General features: G+C 41.8%; 1 protein-coding gene across 4 annotated transcripts in view; it reads right to left on the bottom strand.

The window, feature by feature from the left end:
* The window catches only part of HnRNP-K (Heterogeneous nuclear ribonucleoprotein K), a 301,352-nt gene that overhangs the window by 94,079 nt on the left and 185,868 nt on the right, over positions 1–21,405 (bottom strand). For all 4 annotated transcript variants that reach the window (XM_033465311.2, XM_076524287.1, XM_033465312.2 and 1 more), the window contains 2 exons: positions 20,839–20,895; positions 8,014–8,057 (listed from right to left, as the gene is read on the bottom strand). In XM_033465311.2, the coding sequence (XP_033321202.1) occupies positions 8,014–8,057; positions 20,839–20,895 (101 nt within the window). The remainder of the gene's footprint in view (positions 1–8,013; positions 8,058–20,838; positions 20,896–21,405) is intronic.

Raw genomic sequence — 21,405 nt, 5'->3', positions numbered from 1 at the left:
CTATAAGTTAGAAAAATAATTTTATATTTACAGTTCAAATATAAATTTTATATTATATATATTTATAACATTTATATATATATATATAATATATTATATATATTTATAACATTTATATTTTTATATATATAATATATTATATATATTTATAACATTTATATTTTTATATATATAATATATTATATATATTTATAACATTTATATTTTTATATATATAATATATTATATATATTTATAACATTTATATTTATATATAATATATCATATTTATATTATATAAAATTTAACCCTCCGAGTGCAAAGGGTTGAAAGTGAAAACCCACGGCGGAGACAGAATTTCGATCGTTGCAGAAAATCAATGCCGAGCTAACGTGTCACGCTGCAATTCGATTCGAATGTTTCCAAATTAAAGAAATCCGCGGGGCGCGGCAACGAAATGTCCGAGAGGCGCGGTAACACGCGAGCATCGCGAATCGGGGGCGGTAATGACTTTCGACTTTGCGGACTACGGACTATTCGTTAATCACATCGGCAGCTCTCTGCCAAGATGGTCAGTGGTGACAGGGCCGTACCTAGAAAGTAAGCGTGATAATATTCGAGACGTTAAGCGTGGAATCGGCTGCCGCCTCGTTCCACGGATTAGCATCCGTGTTAGCCACAACAAAATTAGAGAGATAGATAGATAGATAGATAGATAGATAGAGAGAGATAGCCAGACAAAGAGAGATAAAGAGACACAACGGTGTACATATCCCCGACATAGAACAAGTGAGTGTGGTTCATCGGCGATTGTGTGTGGTGTTCGGGAATGTCGGCCGCGCGCGAGACAATCCAAGGAGAAACGAAAAACAGAGGCAGACAAACAGACAGACAGACGGACGGACGGACAGACAGACAGATAGACAGACAGACGAATAGACGGACGGACAGACAGAGAGACAGCCAGACAGAGAGACAGATAGACAGACAGACAGATAAATAGATGATAGATAGATAGAGAGATAAGTAGATTGATTGATTGATGGATAGATAAATAGATGAGAGAGAGAGAGAGAGAGAGAGAGAGAGAGAGAGATAAATAGAGGGAGAGAAAGAGAGAGATAAATAGAGGGAGAGAAAGAGAGAGATAAATGAGAGAGAGAGAGAGAGAGAGAGAGAGAAATAGATAGATAGTCAGATAGATAGTCTGACAGAAAGATAGACTGACACACAGACAGATAGATAGACTGACAGACAGATAGATAGACCGACAGACAGATAGATAGATAGACCGACAGATAGATAGATATATATAGACCGACAGATAGATAGATATATATAGACCGACAGATAGATAGATAGATAGATAAATTAGATAGATAGATAGATAGATAGATAGATAGATAGATAGATAGATTAGATAGATAAAAAGATAGATAGATAGACAGACAGATAGAAAGATAGATAGATATAGACAGACAGATAGAAAGTTAGATAGATAGATTAGATATATATATATATATATAGACAGACAGATAGAAAGTTAGATAGATAGATTAGATAGATAGACAGACAAATAGAAATATAGATAAATACATAGATTGATAGATAGATAGACAGATAGATAAACAGATAGATAAACAGATAGATAAATAGATAGATAGATAGATAGATAGATAGATAGATAGATAGATAAATAGATAGATAGATAGATAAATAGATAGATAGATAGATAAATAGATAGATAGATAGATAGACAGATAGAGAGAGGGAGGAGGGGGAAGTTTGCTCGAGAGATAGAGAAAGAAACCAGAGGTAAATAGAGGTGTATCGGATGAACATGTCCGGGACGTATGATACCGTGTCATTTAAGATGGGACAACAATCGTGTATCGAATTAAACTCTTACACAAGTCAAATGATATTATAACTCCCTAAATAGTTTGCAAGCTTAAGGGCAGATTCCGGTCTAGAACTTTTAAACAAATCTGTTCCTTCTTTCTTTTCGTTTTTCGCTTTCTATGATGCTGCAAGAATATGTAGTGAAAAGAAAATTTCGAAATTCCGAAAATTACCAAAGTTACAGATTGCTAGTAGAGAAAAACAAATAAGTAGACTGCGAATTTTATGCATTTATGACAAAATTGAAATAGTAAAAATGTGTTCTTTTCATCAAGTAAAACTTAACACGCGTTCTTCTAGAAACACCATCTTTCGAACTGATGGGACGAACATCTCGAAAACTGATCGATCGATTCAAGTGAATTTTTTGTTTAATTAAGAAATGTATTTTTCAAGGAAGGCTGTGAACCTTCGATGTCCCAAAATTTACCAAATTAATTCATTAATTAACGTGGAGTCGGGGCAAATTGATAAAAGAGCGATGTTTAACTTTAAAATGCCGGAAAAATATCGTATAGTTTAAAAATACATTTCGTTTTCTTGTTTCGAATTTACAGACGATAAACGTCCGCCACCGTTCAAAGAGGATTCTTCGACAACCCCTATTGAATGAGACTCGTTCATTCCAAATAGTTGAATAAACTAAAGAATTATATAATTTTTTGTACATTAAAAAGATATATAATATAATTTCGAAACCCCCTTAGACTATCATCCTGGTTATTTTTCGTAATAAAATAGTCCCAAAACTCATCTTCTTTTTCGCCTCTCCAACACCGGAACCTCTCCTTAATTTGCGGAGGCAAACGGACGGAGCAAACAACGTGCTTCTTAGGTGCTGTATCATATTTTGGTTGCGAGCACCGCAGCACGTGCACGTATGCTATGAAAACAGAATAACGTGTCTAGTTGGGACACGTCGGACACCTCCAATGTCTCGACTGGCACCGCGGAGAACCAGCCGAGCTTCTTCAACTGGCCCTCGACGCAAGAAGCAGCCGAGAAGCTTCCGGAGCCGGAACGCAAGAAATAACGAGAACCGTGCTCGACTTTCTTGCTTCGATCGTTGCGCGGGAAGTCCTCAAAGTGTCGAGGAGAGAGGCGTTAGTTCGACGTACAATTAGAAAAGAAGCAAGGGGATGCCGAAGGAAGAAAAGTTTCCAAGCGAAATGGCTTTCCCCGGTTAAGGGGAGACACACCACCCCTACGATCCAAAAAAATTGACTTTTTACTTTATTATCACAAAGTTTCGAGCGTGTCGAACGTTACGTCGAGTCGAAATTCTTCGAAATTCGTACATTTGGTCGAAAATGGTTGAAAAAAAAATCGTACTTTATCAGAGATAAATTCTCTTGGGACTTCTCTTATATTTTTCGCGAAATTACATTTTTCATCCTGACCGTCACAAAATTCTACATAGAGTACTGCATAGAGTATACTACACTACATAGTGTATGATTTATTTTTATATGTCTATTATTTGATTTTTCTCATATGCATTTAAAGTTGATTTTTTATTGGGATAGAAGTAGCAGTTTTTCTTTAAATTGCAAAAATTTCTTGGATTATTACAATTTTCGAAAACCCGAACGCTACGTTTCGAACGATAGATTCTAGGTCATTAATCGCGAAAATTTGTTTGTATCAGAGGTCCCAGCATTTGCCAGAATTGACGGCCAGCAAATCAGAGTTCCGCGAGAAGGGCTTTCGAAAACAACTAAGTTTTGTACGATTTTTAGTGAGAAAAGAAAATTGAAATACGAAGCTGAAACGTATATTTATATTCTCTCAGAAAGACTAAATCTTCAGTTTAGTAATAACCTATAATAAAGATCACTAAACTTTACTTATTTCTTAACGCTTCAGGGTGGTGTGCTCCCTTAATGCTTGGAGAACGGCGCACAATCCAACTCGCCGTCCAACTGTGTACAATAAATTCTCCCTAATTTTCCTTCGGCTTGTAAACAAAAATTTTGGAAGAGTAAATACGATTATTATTAATATCGGCTCATTATTATAAATACCGATTGTCGACAATTATAAAAACGAGACGCGAAGTTCGAATAATCGCATCTCTTCCCGAATTGTCCATTTTTCTGTAGAATCCGAGCGTCGATTAGAGAGAATTTATAGTATACAGTAATGTCTCCCTAACTGACGCACAGATTCTGCACAAAAATGGACAATCTGGGAAGAGGAGATACGATTATTAGTTGTTGACAGTTCGTAACTAGAAAAACGAACCGCATGGCTCGGATAATCGCATCTCCTCTTCCCGAATTGTCCATTTTTCTTGTAGAATCCGAGCGTCGATTAGAGAGAATTTATAGTATACAGTAATGTCTCCCTAACTGACGCACAGATTCTGCACAAAAATGGACAATCTGGGAAGAGGAGATACGATTATTAGTTATTGACAGTTCGCAACTATAAAAACGAACCGCAAGGCTCGCATAATCGCATCTTCTCTTCCCGAATTGTCCATCTTTCTGTAGAATCCGAGCGTCGATTAGGGAGAACTTATTGTATACAGTAATATCCTCCCTAACTGACGCTCAGATTGTGCACAAAAATGGACAATCTGGGAAGAGGAGATACGATTATTAGTTATTGACAGTTCGCAACTATAAAAACGAACCGCATGGCTCGGATAATCGCATCTCCTCTTCCCGAATTGTCCATTTTTCTGTAGAATCCGAGCGTCGATTAGAGAGAATTTATAGTATACAGTAATGTCTCCCTAACTGAAGCACAGATTCTGCACAAAAATGGACAATTTGGGAAGAGGAGATACGATTATTAGTTATTGACAGTTCGCAACTATAAAAACGAACCGCAAGGCTCGGATAATCGCATCTCCTCTTCCCGAATTGTCCATTTTTCTTTAGAATCCGAGCGTCGATTAGGGAGAACTTATTGTATACAGTAATGTCTCCCTAACTGACGCACAGATTCTGCACAAAAATGGACAATCTGGGAAGAGGAGATACGATTATTAGTTATTGACAGTTCGCAACTATAAAAACGAACCGCAAGGCTCGGATAATCGCATCTCCTCTTCCCGAATTGTCCATTTTCCTGTAGAATCCGAACGTCGATTAGAGAGAATTTATAGTATACAGTAATGTCTCCCTAACTGACGCACAGATTCTGCACAAAAATGGACAATCTGGGAAGAGGAGATACGATTATTAGTTGTTGACAGTTCGTAACTATAAAAACGAACCGCACGGCTCGCATAATCGCATCTTCTCTTCCCGAATTGTCCATCTTTCTTGTAGAATCCGAGCGTCGATTAGGGAGAATTTACTGTATACTTCAGGAAGAACCGATGGATCGGCCACATCGACGCCTTTTCGACGCTTCAACGAAACAGGAAGGGTTACGACGACGGATCGACACCTAATTGCTCGAAAGTCGTGCGCGCGTGCGGCGCGAAATCATTCCGCGGGACTTTCCCTCTTCTCGCAGATAGTCGCACACCTGCGAAGGTCGTCTGGCTCGGAGCTTCGGTTTAAATTCGGACGGGAGCAATCTCCGGCACAGCTCCATCCGTCATAATCATTCTCCCAGACCCCCGGGGGACCTCGACGTTCCTGTTCCAGCTCGGAACCATTCGCTGCTCTCAATCTGCGCGCAATCCCATCGTGGGAATTCCGAGGAGCACGGCGAAAGAGTGAGTGAGAGAGAGAGAGAGAGAGAGAGAGAGAGAGAGAGAGAGAGAATCAGAAGAGCGGACCTTCTATTCAATTTGTAGCCATGGTAAAAGCTTCGGGGGTACGGTGTACACTCGGCGACAAAATAATAGCACACCCCTGTGTTTTTTTTTTGGTGTTCCCCGAAAAATTCAGCTCTGCGCAGAAATTTGCAATCTTGTTTCGTTCGTACGCTGAGATTCCCTTCGTACATGGAACAAGATTGGACAGGCACTATATTTACGGTAACAAACATAGTAGCATGGTTGTTACATAGTAACTTGGAGACGAGGTAGAGAGAAAAAGATTTAGACGCGTTGCAGAATATTAGAATGTAATTTAGAAGATTAGAATGTAACTTTTTTTTATTTAATTTATGCAGAATATTTATTGTAATTTAATTGAATTAATTAATTCGCGGTTTTAATTCCCTTGTGTACAATTAATACAAAATATATTATACATCTGTAAGCAAATGTAACAAAATATATCTATGAAAACTATTTAAAAAACTGAAAACTACAAATGCATAGAACACAGGTGCGCAAGAACGTCGCTTGAAAATTCGTGTTTCTGCTTTGGTGCGCGTTAATTTGGTCGACCGACGTGAAAGAAAACGTCGACCCGATTCTCTTTATTCTATGGATGTGAAATCAAGCCTGCATCTGCTCGTACAGCATTCGCGTTGTTTCGAAAATTCCACGAAAAATAAGCAAATTTGACAGTGCTAGAATTCTTTTGGGAAATGTTACAGCGAGCGTACATTCGGAGAATGACGAGGAAATTCCGAGAACAACAAGACTTCGCGATTGTCCCAAAATACGGTAACGTCTCCCTAATCGACGCTCAGCTTAGAAACAAAAGTGGACAATTTGGGACGAGGAGACACGATTATTCGAGCCTTGGGTCTCGTTTTTACAGTTACCGATTGCCAACAATTATAAGAACGAGCTACAAGACTCGAATAATCGTATCTCCTCTTCCCAAAATGTCCATTTTCGTGGACAATCCGAGCGTCAATTAGGGAGTCATTACTGTACAATGCTCTCGCGCTCGTCACGATACTGCGTTCCATTTCGTCAGCAACTTAATTCCAATCAAACTGAAATTATTTCGCATTGCGCAGACTCGGCCAAAAGTTACGAACACAAGTCCCCCGCGATCGATTTTTACGCAACCGGAAACGCGTCAATTTACAGAAGAGAAACGAAGAAACTGATTCGCGATACGATCTCGAACTTTTGGCCGGCATTATAACCCGCTGGAACACTGAAAATTCACGGATGTGTCGTCAATTTGTCGCACAGAGTGTATATGCCACTAGGACAGAGAGAAAGAGAGAGAAAAAGAGAGAGAGAGAGAGATAGCAGTAGCTATCCGGGTGAAGGGTAGACGGAGAGAGAAAGATAGAAAAAACGAAACGGGGAAAAGAGTGATCTCCGATCAAAAGGGGAATAGACCGGGTAGCCATAGAGAGCGAGAGGACATGCAACCGCTTGGCGGCAGGTGTAGTCACGAACAACAAGCGTCGGGGATATCGCGCGCGCTCGCGCGTGTTCTTCGGTGAAAAGCTCGCGTACATGGTCGGCTCTCGCGATGAATCATGGCACAAGAACGTCGGCGGTGGCGGCGGCGGTCGAGGACATGTACAGGGTTGAGAGAGGCTTGTAAGAGACGTACGAACAGACACAGGCGTTTGAGGCAAGGCAGAGACAGGCAGAGACAGGTACAAAAAGTGGACGTGAAACAGAGAATAGAGAAATAGACGGAGAAAACAGAGATAGAGAAAACAGAGAGATAGATAGATGGATAGATAGATAGATAGATAGACAAATAGAGAGAGAAAGAAAGAAAGAAAGAGAGAGAGATAGAGAGAAAGATAGAGAGAAAGATAGAGAGAAATAGAGAAAACAGAGAGAGAAAGATAGAGAGAAATAGAGAGAAAACAGAGAGAGAAAGATAGAGAGAAATAGAGAGAAAAAGATAGAGAGAAATAGAGAGAGAAAGATAGAGAGAAATAGCGAGAAAACAGAGAGAGAAATAGAGAGAGAAAGATAGAGAGAAATAGCGAGAAAACAGAGAGAGAAAGATAGAGAGAAATAGAGAGAAAACAGAGGGAGGAAGATAGAGAGAAATCGAGAGAAAAATAGAACTAGAGAAAATGAAACAGAGTATAGTAAAGAATACAGAAAAAATGATGGCGAGATAGGCAGATTAAGTGAAGAGAAGAGAGAGAGAGAGAGAGAGAGAGAGAGAGAGAGAGAGAGAGAGAGTGAAGAAAAGAGAGCGAGAGAGAAGAGAGAAAAAAAGGACGCTGTCGTTCGGTTAAAAAAAAAAGAAAGACGGCACAGCGATCCGTATTATATCGGCGCTTTAGGTATTCTTGTAATTAGAGACAAAGAAAAATAAGACATTAAGTAGTGGTGTTGGTCATTACCGTTCGGGTCCGGGGCAATCGGGTACAATGATTGAGGCTTTGTACTGTCGGGCCGTGGTGGTTGGTGGTTGGTTCATTGGTGGTTGGTTGGTGGTTGTTGTCGATTGTTGGTAGGGTGGTCCATTTGCCGATCGAGTCAGGGTCCGTCGTTCCGGGCAGGGCAACGGCAGGGCAACGGCAGGGCAACACACCAGGGGGGCAACGCCGGGGTTGGGGCGGGGCCAGGGCACAAACCATCAACCAAGTTAGACATCACGTCTCTCACGGCTGGATTAATGTCGCGGCTTAATCGTCTAATAAACCCCCTCCCCACCTACCCACCCCCTCTCCTCCACATCCCGCTTCCGCTACGTGCACGGACCGCTTTCTCCCGCACGACCACCCCCTTCCCTTCCCTTTCTTCCTTCCTTCCTTCCTGTTGCACCCGCCTACTACCACCGTCGGTTCGGAAACCGTTCCACGGTTTCCACCCCCCTCCCCAATTCGCGACGAGGGTTGGAGAAATGTTTGCGCGCTGCGACCTCTGTCGCGCGTTCGACCGCCGGACGCTGGCCGGCGACGCGGCGCTCGCACGTTCGGCGAACACCGATCCAACGATCGCAAACGTCGGCAAACATGGTCAAAAACGAGAAAGAGAGCGAGAGAGAGCGAGCAAACACGGTCGAACGCGTCGTCGACGCGCAATCAAACGGCGACGAATCGACGATCGCAGTTCGACGCTGCCGAAGTTCTCGCGCTCGCGGCTCGGAGATTATTGTTAAGATATTGTTATTATTACTGATAAGCTAGGTTTGACGAATTTTCGTACGTTCGCGACTGTTGCGTCCATTCGTGAGAGCATCCGGCGTAGACGCGGAGCGTCGGTCGTACGACGGATCGTCGGATGAAAGGCGGAGCTGCGTCGTTTTCCCGTCCCATGAGGCTGCGCTGATTTATTCGATCTAATTGCAACTTGATACTTCGAACTCCGTGATTCAATATGTTGAATCTGCCGCGTAGGTTGTATCGGAATTCAATTTTCACTGTGGCGTACTGGGATAGGGATTGAAGGGCGCGGGAAGGGTTAAAGGGGAATTTCGATGCTATCGGATCTTCGGAGATCGCGATGCGACAGACAACGCGTTAATACGATATATAGAGCGAATTATCCAGGTAAAACAGGGGTGGCGAGCATCGCGTAACTGCTCCTAGTCATCCGTCCGATTGATATTATTTATGTTTATTTTAAATTTGAACTTATTTTTGGCTTGATATTACTGCTTTTCTTGTGATAATTTAAGACGTTCGGCGCCGATAAGCAATCATTAACACGTTCCGTGCCGAGCTTTTTTTACTCGAATCTTCACACTTTGATATTTTACTAAAACTTGATGTATTACGTGCAATTATTAATTCTCGTACACATAACAACGTAACAAAAACTTATCAACGCCCATTCTTGCGGTGGAAATTGATTCTTCGGTTCTAAATTTCTTGTAAACAATTTGTTCAGTTCACTAAGTAAACATGCAAGCGTGTACCATCGATGGTACACGTGGCACGGAACGTGTTAAAATTCTCGCAAGTTCGAAGCTATTTAATTAATTGAACCGAAACTAGAAAGTTAAAATTTATTACAGTGGATAATATTAGAATTCCTTCGCAAACGAGATATCCTAATCAAATTCGATTTTTTCGAATATATTGGAATGAAAATGAATGTTCAAAATTGGTTAGAAATTAGTGTCGCACGTATGTGCATCGACGCGGTGCTCAACGTGTTAACCCTTCGTACTCGAAGTTATTTTAACCGTAAATCTAAAGTAATTTTATTATTATAGTAGATATTATTATAATTTTATTATTTTATAGTGGTTTCATTTTATACGTCCAAGTTGCATTTTATGCATATGAAATTGTGTCTTACGTTATATTAACACTGTTAATATAAAAATTATCGTTAGAACGTGATGTAACAATTTTTTAATTTTAGTGGTGCCTCGGAGTCACCATTCGAGTGCAAAGGGTTAACACACCACCGCCTATAATTTAAAAAACAGAAACAGGTCGCTCGTAACGATCGAAAGTTTTGCCACCCCTGATGTGAAATATGGCGCTCGAACATTTTCTGTGCATCCGATTGAATTTATTACAACGTTTTTCAACTTGTCGCCAGCAAATTTCTTTCCTCCGTTTCGAAATCGTGCCCTTTTTATAACATCGTTATCTCGCGTATCTTTGTCGTCGCGGCAACGAAATTTGTGAACGGGTGACCCAGAGAGAGAGGTCTCCCGAACGCAACGACGAGAAATCGATGCAGCCACCAGGGGCGAAAACAAGGGCGAAATTAATCGGAGGAAGACGATCGAATCGTATCGTTGCATTTCCACATGGGACAAGAGAGACGGAATAATGTTAGCTGTGCGTGGCGGATATCAGCTCCGCCATTTCCACGTTCCCGTAAACATCCCGAACAACCCTTCCAAGACGTCCGCGCGCGTTCCAGCGCCCAGTCGATTTCCGAGCTGATCGAAGCCGGTTAAACCGAAACGGCGGTCCGAGCGGTGCCTCTTGCCGCCAACGAAGTCGCCCGAATACGGTTGATCGAAGAGACGCTTAATAATTAACGCGCAATCCCGCTCGGAGCTTCGCCGAAATTCGAACGTCGAATCGGAAATCGATCGGCCGCGACTTCGCCGCGTGGCTCCGCGTTGCGATCGCAATCGAACAGGCGTGCGCGCGTGCCAAGTGTGTCGCTTGCAAATATTTCTCCGACCCCGTAGGCTCTTTCCATGGGTCACATTAAAACCACCGACACAGATTTCACCGACACCAGCCTTGACCGGCGCAGCAATATTAATCGACAACAACGTTCACCGTGTGTATTCCCTTCCAATTGTGCCGTTTCGAAACACGATCTCCCGCATCTCGAGCGCGTAATTAAAGAAACTCCTGCGAAAAACGCATCTATCTAGATCCGTGTCTACGCTGTATTCGACGCCGGTTTATGATTTACAGTCTATTTTGCAACGCTACCGACCGCGGAGCGATAAACAGTCGAAGACAAATACTATATTTCGAAATAACAACGTAACGGTGCTTCGATAACAAAGACAAACACCGGTGGAAACTGGTTCATTAGCGTTCTCGTGTTAATTACTGATCGAAATAACATTTACTTTGTACAATCTTTTCGAGACGAGTTAGGTGAACTTCTAGAATTTGTCTTTAAATAAAGCTGCAAACGCTTGAAATATTGGTGCGTATGAAATGTCGGATTTTTAAGCGAATATATAAAACTGCGTATCTTATTCCAAAAGCTGTTTATTTGATCAAAATATGCTCCATTCGCTTCGATACACTTTTCCCATCGAGATTTCAATGCATAGATGCCTGTCTCAAAGAAATTCTGATCTTTGGAATCGATAAACTCTGATATGGAATTTTTCAAACTGTCTTCATTTTCATACCGTTCAGCCCGTAAAAACTGTTCTAAATGTTTAGAAAAAATGAAAGTCGGTTGGCGAAAGATCCGGCGAAAAAGCTGGGTGCTGCAAAATTTCATATTTTAATTCATTTCATTTCGCAATCGTTTCGTACGACGTGTGCGGCCGAGCGTCGTCGCGGAGAAGTATCGGGCCACGCCGATTAACAAGCGATGGGCGTATAATTTTCAATTTTTCACGCATCTCATCGATGTACCGGCAGTACTTTCCGGCTGTAATTGTCTCCCCAGTTCGAAGGAACGAGTAGCGAATTACTCCGGTCGCATTCGTTTCCACCGATGCTTTCGGAGCGTCATTTTTCACAGACGTTTCGGGTCTTCCGCGCGGTTCATTTTCTAGGGAAAAATCAGCGGACCGAAAATTTTCAAAGCAACGCTGCACTTTTCGATCGTTAACAGTATTCTCCCCGAACGCCTGGTTTATATCGCGTGCAGCTTCCGCAGCATTGTTACCAAGTTTATACTCGTACAAAAAGATTACACGAATATCGGTTGAATTCGTATTCGTACGAAATTCAAAGCAAGTAACAAAATGGAACACTTTCGAGAAAATCTTCTTCGTTGAAACGTGACTCTGGCAATGGACGATACGACTATAAACGTGGTTATGCCGAAAACAGGGAGACGAAGGTTCGCGTGTAAGGAAAATCCGACATTTCATATGCACCAACCTAATATAACGATTTCATTTCTTAATCTCATCGTTAAGACTAATTTCGGATAAACCGCGTTTCTCAAGCCTGCAACGCGCTATGTTGCATTCTCGCTTCGTCCGCAATGTTCGACGTATTTCAGCTAGATCGCGTACGCGGTCGTACAATGAAACAACTAAACGAGCCAACTGAAATGTTTACACAAACAGTAACCACGAAACAGCGCTATTGTAAATAGCGAAAACTCGAACCTCGATCATCGCGTGAACAACCGAAATAAAATCGAACACCTTCGATCTCTTGAGAAACAAGAGAAGAAACCCGCCGTAAGTTCGGCGCCTCGGAAAATTGGCCGCAATCGTCGGATAATATTGTCGCTGGCGCATTTGTCTCGGTGGAAACAGTGAAACCTTTTGTCGGGCGATTCGAGCGGCGCCCTTTACGACGATCAAAGGCCCCGAAAGCGGCGCGCGAGATTCCCCGTTAGTCGAACGACGGACTTCGCCGCAGGGAGCTCGCTGCGAAAGTCTCTGGGAAACTCTAGGCGAGAGGATTCCCCAGGAGAAACTGCGCTTTTTCCCCGCGAGATTTTCTCCGGACGGATATCTCTGGGCATACGATATCTCTGGCCTTCCTCGCGTCGGGGTCGCGCAGGTGCGTGTCACCTGCGAATCTCGGGCAGTGACGCGCGGCGAAACTCAGCCGAACGAATGGCCGGTCGACCGATTATTTACGACCCGGGACAAGATCGAGTGGGGTTTGACTTAGTTCGCGTTCGGTTAATTTCACGCGCGCAACGGCCCGCCGGCTTCGAAGAGAACCTCTCTCGGCGATCGCGCCGATATTTATGGCCGCCTTTGTGCGTCTCGAACGCAGCCCCGATGTGTGCTCGCGGAGACGGGCCACCCGGCCATGAATCTCGATAGTTCCGACCTCTCTGGCATCCTAAGCTTCGCTCCTCCGCTCGGCTCGGCTCGGCTCGACTCCTCGGCTCGACGAAAACCCGCGTTCGAACCGTATTTATCGCACCGTTTCAATTATCCGATTCCTGCCGGAGTGACTCGAAACTGTTCGGACCGCGAACGATGAAATGTAAGGATGAACGAAAGGAACTCGACAGGAGCTCGCCGATTTTTAACCGTTTGAGAGTCCCGAGCAGCGCGATCTGAGATTCTATGTCGAGAAAACCCAGCACGTTTTTTGAACATTTGTGGACAACCGACGGTGCGTTACCGATCGTGGAAGCGCGCTCAGATTTACCGGAGCAAGTACCATCGCGCGGCTCCCTTTAACCCTTTGCGCTCGAGTGGTGACTCTGAGGCACCACTAGAATTGTTGTATCACGTTGCAAGATAATGTTTATATTATCAAAGTTTAGAGTTTAAACATTATCGAAAGTGTAACCGTTGTACGAATCACGCTTTGTCTTGTGAAACAAAAGAACTGTAAATCAGAAAAGTGATTTTAGATTTACAGTTGAAATGGCTTCGAGTGCAAAGGGTTAATGTAAATAGTATATTATAATAGTATTATAATATTATAGTACTATAGTAATAATAGTAGTAGTAATAGTATTATAATATTATAATAGTATATTATAATATATAATAGTATATAGTAAATAATATATTTTACAATAGGTAGAATAATACTATAATAATGCAATAATACATTGCAAAATAAAAATTTTTAATTCATTATTATTGCGCCGCTTGGTATTTCTCGATATAAAATAAAACATGCGCTAACGCGCTGATTGGGACTATTTTCGTACTCGTTTAGAGAAAGCGCGGTTGCGCTGTTTGGGATTCTTCGACAGTGTTTTTTCAATACCCCCTGGGACTCAAACGGTTAATCATTTTTTTTTGAAAGTTATAACGTTGATGAATGCGATTTTAGTTGCGGAGAATAATTACACAGATTCTTATCTATTTCTTCTCGCCGAATACGGAATCCGCTTTTTTCTACATAATATTCGTAATATTATATAATAATATAATATTATAATATTATTCGTAATAATAATATTCGACGCGATTGCGCTTTCGATCGCCGAAAACTCGATGTTTCAAATGGCACGTTTAACCCTTTGGCTACGAAAGGCGTAAATATACGTCATTACGAGTCTGCCAATGTGTACGAAAGACGTAAATATATGTTCTCTACATTTTGTTTAACGCTCGGTGGACGAGTCTCGGGTCCATTTGGACCCAGAGTACGAACATCGTTAATCGATTGTCCAATTTTTGACGATTAATTTAAATTTGCACGTGTTTGATCAATGTCTTTAATGAAACCGTCGTATCCAGAAGATCAAAATTAAAAACTATATTGAAAAGATTGTTAAATGAAATTATAAATAATCCTAAGCATGCTCAGTTACAGTTTTGTGAAAATGGTCCGCCACGGATTGTCGAACATTATGTTTATTTTTGTAGGAAACACTTGTTATTCATTATCAATATCGAATTTCTTTCTTTATGCTTATCTTCGTGGTGTTATGCGACACACATTCGCATCGACTGATTTGCCTATATCACCGTAATCAAAGGGTTAAGTGCCGAATATTAAGTCGAAAGATTCACGCGATATCGAAGTCATTTAATTAATTACACCGAAACTAGCAAATGAAAATTTTATCACAGAAAATATTGCTCCAGCTATTTTGTATTCTATAAATCTTAGCAACATTAAATTTGTTCAATATACTACGATAAAAATGAATTTCGAAAATCTAGTTAAAAATTAGTGTCACCTATACGAGACTCACGCGACACCGAGCGTAATAACAACGTTTCGAATGAAGTTTAATATCTGTTCGCAAACGAAGTGACACTTAAACGACCGCGAATTATTTCAATTTACATTGGAATTATCATGAGAACACCAAACAGCGTCCAGCAAGCTCAAGATGTACATGCTCACTGAATTCTGTAACACGTGGATTCGTTCGAATATTTTGTAATACTTGGCATTTGTAATACTGTTAGAACAGATAATTTTCAAAGAAAAGAGATAAAAACGGTCTTTTACGTCACAGCATTGAAACACGAGAAATCTCGTGAGCGGTCGTTTAAGCGTTAATATGCCGGCCGATTACTCTGCTGGACACTCGAACGACGTGTTCCAGAAGCCATATGTTTCAGAAAAATCAGCAAACAATACATTTTATACCTCGTAATTATAGTAATTATCGAATAGATAACGCGACAGATACCGTAGATTGCGCGATAGAAAAAAGAAACGGATTGCATATTCGGCGTAAAAAGGACTATCAACCCTTTGCACTCGAATGGCGACTCCGAGGCGCCACTAAAAATTGGTGTACCATTTTTCAAAATCATTCTAAGAGCATCGGACTTGTTTCTACTTAAAAAGAAACTATTAAAATTGCGTTGTACTTGTCAACAGGCTCAATCTCATGCGCATAAGTCGCAATAAATTATATAAAATAGAACTACTGTAGATCAGAAATCATGTTTTGGATTTCGAATTCGAATAGCTTCGACCGCAAAGGGTTAAGATCGCATTATTAAATCTCGTGTAACAAAAGATGCACTTATACATATATATATATGTATCCGTGTAATCAAGAAATCCGAATCAAAAAATGTTGTAAAGTTTTCGAAAGACTTCGCGGTCCGACCGACAGTTCTTTGCTTATTTTTTCTGTTAGATACGCGTCAAGATAAAGCGATTAAAATAAGTCTCACTTATTAAAATAAGTTCATCCTAATATCATCTAAATAGAAACGTTTGATTCTCCTGTTTTCAAAGTCAAGGAACGGGAATTAGCGAAGACATACAAGAAACAAAAGTTGATCCGTTTCATTAGGAAAATCATCAACATAAAATCGAATAAAATCGAATAAAATCGAATAAAATCGAATAAAATTGCACGGAGACCGTCGCCGAGGAATCGGAGCAACGCGTACGGTCCCCCAGGAACCATGTATTACACCATCTTCAAACGATCATTAACTAGGCGAATAAATGATCAATTAAGCGACCGCGAAGCCCCGTCAAATCCACTCGTTTCCTTTCCCGGGTCCGCTGTTGCCTGCGTTTTATCGTGCGAAACGGACTCGCAATGGGTCGCAGGCGTTACAAAAAAAAGAACAAAAAAGAAAAAAAAAACAGAAAGAGCTACAACAATAATAAAACGAACAGTGTGTACGACGGAGGCGTGTGTATGATCGACGGATGGTTCGGCGAAAGAGAGAGAGAGCCGCGCGCGCGGCTTTTTCATGCCTGAACGATCGAATCGGCTGTCGAAACGCGAGCTTAAAAGGCGAGGAGCTCTCGCGCTTGTAGAAACGAGGCCCGCCGGCGGCGAATTTAAGCTCGCGTTCGCGGGCTTGCGTCTCGGCCGAGAATCGGTGACCTGTGTTGTGCGCTCGGTGTAAGATTCGCAGACTCTGCGTGCTTTTCTCGGCTACGTGTCGCCCCACGGCCGTGATATAAAGCCGTTCCCGATCGAGAGAACCCGATCCCGAGCGAAGTTCGCGGATCGAGGACTGACTGGCTTCCCCTGTTCGTCGCCCGGACAAACGTCACCGCCTCGCAGACCTACTTTTATGGCGTTCCTTCGGCCATTTGGTTCGTGCAGGGTGAGTCTCTCTCGACGCGTCTCAAGGACGGCGAAAGAAATCCACGTGGAAAACAATCGACGTTGCGCAACCGAGTCGAGCGGCGAAGCTCGTAAAGCCCGTTGCACGCTTGGCCGCGTACCGAACGCGGCTCAATAGAATGATCTGTGACATCGATCCCCGCTGTTCAGCTATAATCGAAGCCTCGTTTCCGCTCTGAAATATCCCACCCGGTGCGTCGCGGTCGGAAATCCGCGAGCGGAACTTCGCGGTCTTCTCGTGTCGAAATGCGAACGAGAGCTTTTCCGTCTTTTTCTCGACACGTTCGACGTCATAGTTCGATTTTGTATTTCATATTTATTACGCAGATGCAGATAAGATTCATTATATCTTATGCAGATGCAGCGGTGTGCAAAAATATCCAGCCGGTTGATTCTAGCAGTTTTTTTTTTTGCCAGAAGAAGAAGCTTCAGAAATTTTTATTAATGTCGTCTACAAGGGCGTATACTTGCGTGAAAGTATACTAAATCAAAAATCGACGCTATTTATTCATCGTACGCGTTTATTCGATGATTCATTAAATTGAGGTGTTTGAAAGCTTGCGGTCAGTGTGCTTGATAAAATAAAAATAATGCTTCGTTTTCGTTCTGCAGCAATTTTGTGGAAGATTATTTAACGTATTTAGAGTTAGATTAGGATAGATCAGGCCAGTGCGTTTAACAAAAAAGAAATAATGCTTTGTTTTTCGTTCTGCAACAATTTTGAGATTGATCATTTAACGTATTTAGAGTTGGATAAAATTAGGTTAGGCCAGTGTATTTAACAAAAAAAAAAGAAGTAACACTTCATTTTTATTTTTCAGCAATTTTGTGGTAGATCGTTTAACATAATTACAGTTAATTTAGTTAATTTATTTTTTAATAAAGATTAGACTAGGTTAGGTTAGATAAAAGTTATATTATTTAACAGTGTGGTGCGTTGTTTTCCGCTCTTCTATTAACTATTGAAAAAATTCTGTCTTCTTAGAACTTCCGCGATTCTTTATTCGACGTTTCATCTCTCTCCAAAAAATGGGGAGAAAAATTCTGTTGGGAAAATGAGGTCGCGAAACATCGCTAAAAGAACTGATAACATTATGAAAGGGAATTAAATTGCGGGCTCGATGGAGACAACTGTCGATATCGCAGCAAAGCTGCAAGAAGAAAGCATTGCTAATATTAGTCGATGTACGATATCGGAAAAATACATTAATGAACGAGAAGAATAAAGTAGTCCGATTAATGTCCGCGAAGAAATATTGTGACCGGACTGTTGCAAACTGGAATACTGTTCTTTTTTCAGCCGAATCTAAATTTAATTTGTTTGGAAGCGATGGATGACAACAGCTACGACGTCCACTTGGCACAAGAATTGATACACCAGATAGCAAACACAAATTGTTAACAGTAGAACTACCGAACAAAAGGCTGATGTATATTGTTTCATAACAATCGCAAGATCGGATTTATTTGAGATTTTTCTTATAATATATGCTTGAACAATGAAATTCGTCTGAAAAATTCTCAGAGAAACATTTTCATGATATCAGCAATTGTAAATTAAAAAAATCAGAAACCAGTGATTTTGACTGGTTATTTCTAGTGTTAAACACGTTCTAGTGTTGACACTAGATTTCCGGAGCACAAAAGACAGCTGTTTTATATTAGTTTATAAAAGTAACGATAAGACATTTATTCTGATTTTTAATATTTGCCGTAAGTAAGATATCAATTGAATAAATAACTTATAAAAGTATCTTTACGATATGAATAATCGTAAATTAAGAAATTAGTGACCCGTCATTTTGACGGGTTCCGTAAATCTAGTGTTAAACATGGTGCAATAAACGTTATAATACAGGGAGCTTTCTCCGTTTAAGAAATTAGTCTTTTCGAAATCCATATTCTACCACATGCTGGAAGAAAAATGCCAGAAAATTCCAAAAACGTCAAAAAAGATCTTTCGGCATGATAAAAACCTGAAACGTGCATCGAAAGTCGCCTATAAATAAAAGTACAGGTTTTATACTGGCCTTCTCAACCAGCGAACATAAATCGACAACATCTTTGGGGAAAAATGAACCGTCGAATAAGTCAGAATTTTTTCAAAATTTGATAGAACAATGGAACAAGGTACCACGCGACTATATTACTCGGTTAATTGAATCCATTTCTCATTGGTGTGCTGCTATCATTGTTGCAAAAGGCATGGCCCCGAATAATGTTGAAAAATAATAATAATAATAATAATAATAATAATAATAATAATAATAATAATAATAATAATAATAATAATAATAATAATAATAATAATAATAATAATAATAATAACAATAATAATAATACTGTTGAATAATGCACCGAAAAATAGTTACCCAATAAAAAACAAGCATTATCTTTTTATTACGCGCGCGCGCGCACTGGCCGAGAACTTTTGAACACCGCTAAATATCCCTAAAGCAATAATCGTGGATTTAGGCTCAGATTTGCACGCGGAAGGACAATTCAGTGAACGTCAGAGGCTTTCGAATTGGACAGCGTGATCTCGGCCCCTCTTTGGGAACCGTTTGCTAATCGCGCGACGTTTGGACCGGTCCGACGCGGTCGTAAACGAATTCGGAGCAAGTGGAGAACGGGCTTTACTCGTCGACACTCGAGCCGCATCGTTAATCGACCGTTCAGGGTCGGATGCAGCGGCGTTACACGCCCACACGCTCTCTGGGATCGTGATCGTTTCGGATGCACGTTACGCGGCCGTCCATGATCGACGTCCGTGACGATCGATCGTGAGCAACGCAGAGAGAAGAGTGACAATGAAAACAAAAAGAAAAAAAAATTGATAAAAAAAAGAATAGAGAAAAGCAGGAACAGAATATATACAGGGTGTCCCAAAAAAGTCTCGCAATCCGGAAATGACGGGTTCCTCGGATCATTTGAAGCAGCTTCTTCCTTTGCAAAAATGTTCTCCGAGGCACCGTTAACGAGTTATTAACGAAAAACAGTGACCAATAAGAATCGAGTACGGCTGACGCGTGACGGCCCAGCCAACCGCGCACGAAGTCCAGCTCCGCTCATTGGCTCGGTCGCCTCGCGCCAGCTGAGCTGGGATTCGACCGCCTAGACCGCTGGCGCCGTTGGCTCGGCCGGCTCGCGCCAGCTGAGCTGGGATTCGACCGCCTAGACCGCTGGCGCCGTTGGCTCGGCCGGCTCGCGCCAGCTAAGCTGGGATTCGACCGCTAGCGCCGTTGGCTCGGCCGGCTCGCGGCAGCTGAGCTCGCCTCTCATTGGTCACTGTTTTTCGTTGATAACTCGTTAACGGTGCCTCGGAGAAAATTGTTGTAAAGGAAAAAGTTGCTTCAAATTACCTGAGGAACCTGCCACTTTCGGATTTCGAGACATTTTTGGGACACCCTGTATATATATGTTCGTCGCGTGCGGGTCAGCGTAATTGCGGAAGACGGCGAAAAGTTTCCCGATTCAGGAACCAAATGTGTGAGACGACGACGGCGGTTTTCGTACGTGCGTGGAATTATGGCTGTCGTGAAACGATACGAGATATAGGAATCATTTAACGTCCGCGCGAGATCCTCTTAACGATCTGGGAAACAAAAAACAAAAGATCGAATTAAGTTAACACTTTCATCATCCACACACGTGTCTCTCGGAACTTCCCCTGAGTGGCAGGTACAAATCGGAGCCGCGGGATCGATCGATCCGGCGTGGATCGCCGACATCGAGGGCTCTCGAAAGTCCGGCTCGATGCTTTTCTCGCAGCAGGTCGATGCGAGACCCGTGGTCAAGGAGCTCGTGAAAATAAATTGCCGTCTGCCACCGGCCGACTCGCCGTCCGAGTCCCGTGCGCACATCGTCAACGTTCATTCTCGCGAGCTCCTTTCGCGCCTGGCATTTCGGTTCGAAACGTTTCTCGTCTTCCTCCTCTGTTTCCCCCCACCGCGCTGCTCCGCTGTCTTCGGCGAGCCGCGAAGACGAGGGAGGGGGAAACAGAGGGAACGAGAAGACGGGACACGCGCGATCGACGAACGGAAGTAGCAACAGCTTACCTGACTTCTCAGTTTGGTGATATTCTGGCCACCCTTGCCGATTATCGAACCGGCCACCTGCAACAGAGAAACGTTTTTCGTTCGTTAGATCGAGAGAAGTTCGTTGGTGGGCGGCCTAAAAATCGGCAACCACGAGGACGCGTCTTTAATGATTTTTATTTTTGTGATCGAAGAGTTGACAAAACTTTGGAGAATTTAGGTTAAATTAAAGGTAATTGAAATTGGCAAGTGGAAATGTTTGATATCGATTACACTCGCGGTGGAAAGCGCGTTGACAAATGGAATAAATTATTTAATCCGTTATCCGCCGATGTCCTATTTCTGGGACACTTTTTCATATTTTTTTTCTTTTAAAAACTGCAGCTTCTATAATAAATAAAATACAGGGATTAAAATAGGGAGAACATATCATGTGCTCTATGAAAGTATCAAGAATTCTCGCTATTTTGTTTTAAATCATTGTAAACTTCAGGCTGAAACTAATAACCTCAATTTCATTTTTTGGGGGAATTTTTCAATTGCGGCAGGTAATGGGTTAAAGTTGATACACATGACTTGAATTTTTTG

The sequence above is a fragment of the Megalopta genalis genome, chromosome 8, assembly GCF_051020955.1.
Source record: "Megalopta genalis isolate 19385.01 chromosome 8, iyMegGena1_principal, whole genome shotgun sequence".
Classification (NCBI taxonomy): domain Eukaryota; kingdom Metazoa; phylum Arthropoda; class Insecta; order Hymenoptera; family Halictidae; genus Megalopta; species Megalopta genalis.
This window is presented reverse-complemented; position numbering and strand designations above follow the sequence as displayed.